This window comes from Plecotus auritus (assembly GCF_963455305.1).
Source record: "Plecotus auritus genome assembly, chromosome: 2".
Classification (NCBI taxonomy): Eukaryota; Metazoa; Chordata; class Mammalia; order Chiroptera; family Vespertilionidae; genus Plecotus; species Plecotus auritus.
In genome coordinates, this window is record NC_137771.1 from 197,227,534 (window position 1) to 197,234,069 (window position 6,536).

Consider the following 6,536-nt stretch of genomic DNA (forward strand, 5'->3'; position numbering starts at 1 on the left):
CCAATTGTCTGTGAGGACCAGCTGAGTCTAGAATGGAAGAGCTGCTAAGCATGAGACACTGCTAAGAAGTAGGACTTGCTTCAGTGGGGCTTTGGTGCTTACTGAGACTGCCCCTTGAGTGTGCTGCTTGTGGATGTATAGAATTGTAATTTGGTATGGTCTGAAGCTGTTCACTGGGCCACTGGCTCTGGGGCCTTCCCAGAGATGCAAAGTCAGCCACTGCCTGGGCCACCTGGCAGGAGCTACAGAGAGATCTGCAGATGGCTGCTATTTTTATTGGGCTAGGAAGTGTCCAGGTGAGGCCCAGCTCTGAGGCAAGGCAGGCTGGTGCTGGTTGTTGGACCTTTAATTGATACTGTTTGGGGCAGGGGTCCTCAAACTTTTTAAACAGGGGGCCAGTTCACTGTCCCTCAGACCGTTGGAGGGCCAGACTATAGTTTAAAAAAAACACTATGAACAAATTCCTATGCGCATTGCGGGCCCGGGACGAGTCGGCTGCTAAGCAGGACAGGCAGCGGCACCCGGCGGGCTGGATAAATGTCCTTGGCGGGCTGCATGTGGCCCACGGGCCGTAGTTTGGGGACCCCTGGTTTGGGGCATGCTGACTCCAGATGCTGCTTGTTTAAGAGATTTTAGCAAAGTTTGAAGCCTGTGCCAGCACAGGCCACTCATATGGAAAAGCAGCTGCAAACAGCTTGGTTGGGGCTGCAAATTGGATGGGGCAGAGTCTCAGAGAATCACCAGGGCATAACAGACAGTGTGGGCCATGCTGATGGAAACTCAGATATGGCTGCCAGTCAGCACTGCAATGAGGAAGGTCCCAGCACAGGAACAATGACCCTTGCAAGCACCCCTGTCTGAGAGAAAGCCACCCCCAAGTTCTTGCCTCAATGCCAAACAGTCCAGTTCTTCCCCTGGGTTCCCCCAAAGTCACTGCCTGGCACTGGAGCTCAGAGGAATTGGGACTGTGTATGTTTGTATGCAGGCCCTTTAAAAGGAACACCTGGGACTCCACACCCCCCGTGTCACTCAGCCACAATCTCTGCTGTTTTTTAATATATTTTTTATTGATTTCAGAGAGGAAGAGAGCAGGAGAGAAACATCAATGATGAGAGAGAATTATCAGTTGGCTGCCTCCTGCACACCCAACACTGGAGATGGAGCCCACAACCTGGGCATGTGCCCTTGATTGGAGTTGAACCCAGGACCCTTCAGTCCATAGGCTGATGCTCTATCCACTGAGCCAAACCAGTCAGAGCATCCCCACTGGTTTTTACAGCCCGATGTTATAGGGACTTCTCTTCCCAGCTCTGGAACCCTGGGCTGGGGGTCTGGTGTGGAGTTGGGACCTCCTACTTCTCATGGGAGGCCTTGGAGATATCCTTCCTGATTAAAGAAATGCCACACATGTGGTGATGGATTATTTTGCAAAATATACATATAGCGAATCATTATGTTGTACACCTGAAACTAATATAATATTACATGTCTTTTATATCTCAACTAGAGGCCTGGTGCACAAATTCATGCACGGGTGGGGTCCCTCAGACTGGCCGGCGATTGGGGCCATCTTGCCCAGTCCCAATCAGGGCCGATAAGGGCCAGCCGGTTGGGGGGAGGGACCACAGGAGGTTGGCTGTGGGAGCGCCCTGACCACCAGGGGGCAGCTTCTGCATTGAGGATCTGCTCCCTGGTGGTCAATGTGAGTCATAGCGACCGGTTGACCCGTCGTTTGGTCATTCGGTTGTTCGGTTGCTTAGGCTTTTATATATATAGATAGAAAGAAAGGAGGGAAGGAAGAAAGAAAGGAGGGAAAGAAGGAAGGAAATAAAGAAGAAAAGAAAGAAAGGAAGGAAGGAAGAAAGACAAAAAGATCCTGATGCCCAGGATGCCACCCTGAGGTTGTTTCAATTAGTATGGGATGCTCCCCTAACACCACCAAAATAGCTTATAAAAGCTCTCCAGGTGATTCACATGTGTAGTCAGAGTTAACTGCCACTGATGTCAGAACCATTTTTTCTACTTATAGGCTAAATCAAATTCGTTTTTTTGTTTGTTTGTTTGTTTGGTAAGGCAAATATCTTTACTCTTGCAGGAGGGTGTGCATGCACATGATCTGGAAGCACACGCACCTAAATCAAATTCTAAAACCTCATGAAACTAACTCACTTTTATGTAATTATTTTTCAAACATTTTAGGATTCCAGGAATATAAAACAGTAAAATGTTCATTTAGAATGACAGAATGCAAAAGTCAAAGAGAAAAAAATTAAGAGAACAATTCCACTTATAATAGCAACGAAAAGACTAAAATACTTAGGAATTAAAGGGAAACAAGGAACTATACTTGCAATGTATGGGAAAGAATATTTCAGAGTTTTATGGAAGGCCCTAAGGTAAGCAAAGTTTGGCATGTTTGAGGAATTGAAAGAAAACTATGACACTGACATGGAAAGATAATTAAGAGAAAAGGTTGCCAAAGGGTATGTATAGTCCAATACCATTTTGATAAAAGAGATACATACACTTATATGTATGTCAGTACATGGAAAATCAAGGAGGATTTGCAATGGGGTGTTAATAATTATTATTTTGGGGCATGGAAAGAGTGAGTGGATTGTAGTGGACTGTCACTTTCTACTTCGTATATGTTCTTGCATTATTTAAATTTTTGCACAAATTTGTATTTAGGATTGACTACAGCTAAATATTAAAATTAAATTCTGTATCTTTGTATCCCTCTGTTAAATAACTTTCTCAACTTTTCAGCCCTGTTCTAGCTTGCATGTTTCATAATGTATTTTGTTCTGCCTTCTGTTGTCTCAGGCATTTTATGTATTTTTGAGAGACTTATCTATCATAAATAGAACATTACAATTAAGATTTAATGTCAAACTGATATGACAGTTTATTTTTATACATTAGGAGCATACAGGGAAAAATCTGTTCCCTGATACTGAAACTAATATAATAAAAGGGTAATATGAAATAGACCGAACAGCAGAACAACTGAACAACCAATCAAAGTGTACTATACTAATGATATGCTAAGGCTGCTCAACCACTCACTATGACGTGCACTGACCACCAGGGGGTAGATGCTCTGACTGGTAGGTTAGCTTGCTGCTGGGGTCCGGCAGATTGGGACTGAACGAGATGGGCTGGACATGCCCTGGAGCCCTCCCACTGTCCCTCCCTGACCCCCTCCCTGCACCAGTTCGTGCACCAGTGGGGTCCCTTAGCCTGGCCTGCAACCCTCTTGCAATCTGGGACCCCTTGGGGGATGTCGGAGAGCCTGTTTCAGCCCAATCCGGCGGGCCACTCCCCTTGGGAGGGCGCCAGACGCAGGGCTCATGGCTGGTGAGCACTGCTGTGGTAGTGCGAGCCTCTCCTGATCGGAACTGATTGGGAGTGAGCCCATGGCAGGCATAGTGGGACCAAGATGAGTGGGAGCAGCAGGTAGGAGCTGCAGGCGGCATTGGACTGTGGGTTTCGTCCCAATCCCTGTAGGCCACCCAGAGGGACCCCACTGGGGCACGAATTCATGCACTAGGCCTCTAGTATATTTTATAATATAGCAAATGCAAGTTTAAAAAATGTATAATGCTAACTTGAAAAAGTAAGAACTGCCCTATAATTTAAAAAAAGCATAGCCTTTGGAAATAGGGTAGGAGGATTATTTTCCTTTACTTAAAGCATAATAATATGGGGCAAAATAACAACAAAAAGGGTGAGCATTTATTATGTTCTACTGTTTATATACATTATTTCAATTTGTATTTAACTTCAACAAAACTTTGTGGCAAATATTATCCCTATTTTTCAGATCAGAAACCTGGGGATTCTGATCTGATTTAGATTAGAGGTGCTAAGTAACTTCATTCATTCAAAGTCCATTTAATGAGCACTTAATTTTTTAAAAAAATATATCTTAATTTGATTTCAGAGAGGAAGGGAGAGAGAAAGAAAGATAGAAACATCAATGATGAGAGAGAATCATTGATTGGCTGCCTCTTACACATCCCCCACTGGGGATCAAGCTCGCAACCCAGGCATATACCTTTGACCGAAATTGATCAGGGACCCTTCAGTCCGCAGGCTGATGCTCTATCCACTGAGCCAAACCAGCTAGAGCAGCACTTAATGTTTTAAGAACTGGGAATACAGTGCACAAAATGCGGAGCTCACAACCTGGAGGTTGATGGGAGAACTTAATAAATCAATCAATACGTACATAACGTAATGTCTGGTGCATTGCAGTATTATGAAGAAAAGTGAAGTGGGATAGGGAAAGGAAGTGATGAGAAGGCCATATTAAGGTAGGTGGTGGGGAGTGCTCTCTGAGAAGGTATGTGAGCAGAGCCCTGAAAGAAGTGAGGAAGTGAGATCTGGGGAATAGTAGGAGCAAAAAAATAAAAAGAAAAAAAAAAAAAAGAAAAGAAAAAGCAAGGAGGCCAGTGTGGCTGAAGCAATGAGCAACGCAAAACTCGGCTCTCTGCTAAGCGTGATGGGAAGCCACTGGAGGATTTGAGCAGTGATGTGGTCAGATTTATAGTTTTAAAAGCTTACTTAGGCTGCTGACTGGAGAACAGACTATAAAGAAAAACAAGAGTAGAAGCAGGATGACCTGTCAGGAGCCGATTATAGTGGTCCAGGAGAGAGATGCCGGGCCTAGGCTGAAAACAGTGGAGGTGGTGAGAGGTGTCACCTTCAGTCTGTATTTTGATGATTTCATGCATGTTCATGGTAGTGTGGGCAGAGATAAGGTTATATTTTGAAGGGGGAGCAGACAGGATTGCAAAAGGTCACACAGCTAGGGAGTGGAAGAGCCAGGATTCATAGCTAAGAGTGTCTGATTCTAAAGCCTTGCTTATAACAACTCTTCTAGGCTGCCATAATGCTAAGCAAACATTAAGCATAAAAGCAGAGTGAAAGTGAAAGTACATAACGTCTCCAAGTGTTTATTGAGCACCTCCGCGCTTGAAGGCTTTACGGCACAAGGCAAAACACTCTGGACTGGGTGGATAGGAGATCAGAATCCAGATTCTTCTTTCGCCATAGATTCTTCCTCAGTGTGGGTCACATGATGTCTAAAGGCCCTTCCAGCTTTAATGTTCAGTGTTGCTACTATTCAGCACCTGGGGAAATACAGCTGACTGTGTACAGTGCCGCCCACAAGTATACAAGGAAGATAAGACTGATAAGCATATGATTAACCTCCTGAGAGGTGGCAGGCCTAGAGACTGTCTTTTCAGTTTCAATACTATTTGGTTTAGTAACAGCATTTTGTTTTGGTATTATTACTTTCAAGGAAAAGACAAAGTAAGTCTGTACATGATCTCATTCAATTTACAGGGTACACTAGAATTTCATGCAATATCCATCCAAATATTCAAGCATTATTCCCTCAACAAGCATTTAAAACCTATTGAGTATTAGGCATACTCAATAGCATTTATTGAGCAAATATAGGTGAAGGAAGACCGAGGACTTTACATGTTGCTTTCTAGGATTTTACAACAATCTTTAGGGTGTTGTTGTCCCCCTCCCCCGCTTTTTCCACATGATAAAACTAAACCTGGCTTGCACTTCCTCTTCGGAGGCCCACGCAACGCGGAGGACAGGGGCGTTCTGAGAGCGCAACCACCGCCCCCATGAGCCTTCTCAACAAGCCCAAGGGTGAGATGACCACGGAGGAGCTGCAGAAGCGGGAGGAGGAAGAGTTTAACTCGGACTCACTCTCCGTGCTCACGCAGTCAGTCAAGAACAACACCCAGGTGCTCATCAACTGTCGCAACAACAAGAAGCTCCTGGACCGGGTGAAGGCTTTTGACATGCACTGCCACATGGTGCTGGAGAATGTGACGGAGATGTGGCCCGAGGTCCCCAAGAGGGGCAAGAGCAAGAAGAAGTCCAAGCCAGTGAACAAGGACCGCTGCATCTCCAAGATGTTCCTTCGTGGGGACTGGGTCATTGTGGGCCTGCGGAACCCACTCATCGCTGGCAAGTAGGGGCTTGCTCCCTGCTTGGCACCAGGCCTCTTGGGCACCAGGACTGCCAGCTGTGTTTTGTAGGCATTACTCTGCAGTAGACAGGCTGATCAGTGACACAGAATAGAGGTCAGCAAACATTGTCTGTAAAGGGCCAGATAGTAAGTAGATCAATATAGTGTCTGTGGCAACTACTCCGTTCTGCCCTTGTAGCACAAAAGCAGCCAGTGACAATACATAAAAGAACAAACATGAATGTGTTCTAATAGACTTTATTTATGGATACTGAAATTTAAATTTCGCATAATTTCCACTTGTCACAAAATAGTATTCTTCTTTTGATTCCCCAATTATTAAGAAAATGTAAAAACCATTATTAGCTTGATTGCTGTACAAAAACAAGAAGCAGTCTGTATTTGGCCTGTGGGCTTGTGTTACTCAGTTTGGGCTTATGAGATTGTGATCCTATCTAATAAAAGAGTAATATAAAATTGACCGTAACTCCGCTACACCCACAAGCCACGCCCACCAGCCAATCAGGAGCAA

General features: G+C 44.8%; 1 protein-coding gene across 1 annotated transcript; it reads left to right on the forward strand.

The window, feature by feature from the left end:
• Positions 1 to 5,654: 5,654 nt before the first annotated feature.
• LOC308241874 (small nuclear ribonucleoprotein Sm D2-like) lies at positions 5,655 to 6,011 on the forward strand (the record flags this gene model as incomplete). The annotated part of the gene is made up of 1 exon (XM_080655559.1): positions 5,655 to 6,011. One exon carries the CDS (start codon positions 5,655 to 5,657, stop codon positions 6,009 to 6,011), a length of 357 nt encoding a protein of 118 aa, XP_080511685.1.
• Between the last annotated feature and the right edge of the window lie 525 nt (positions 6,012 to 6,536).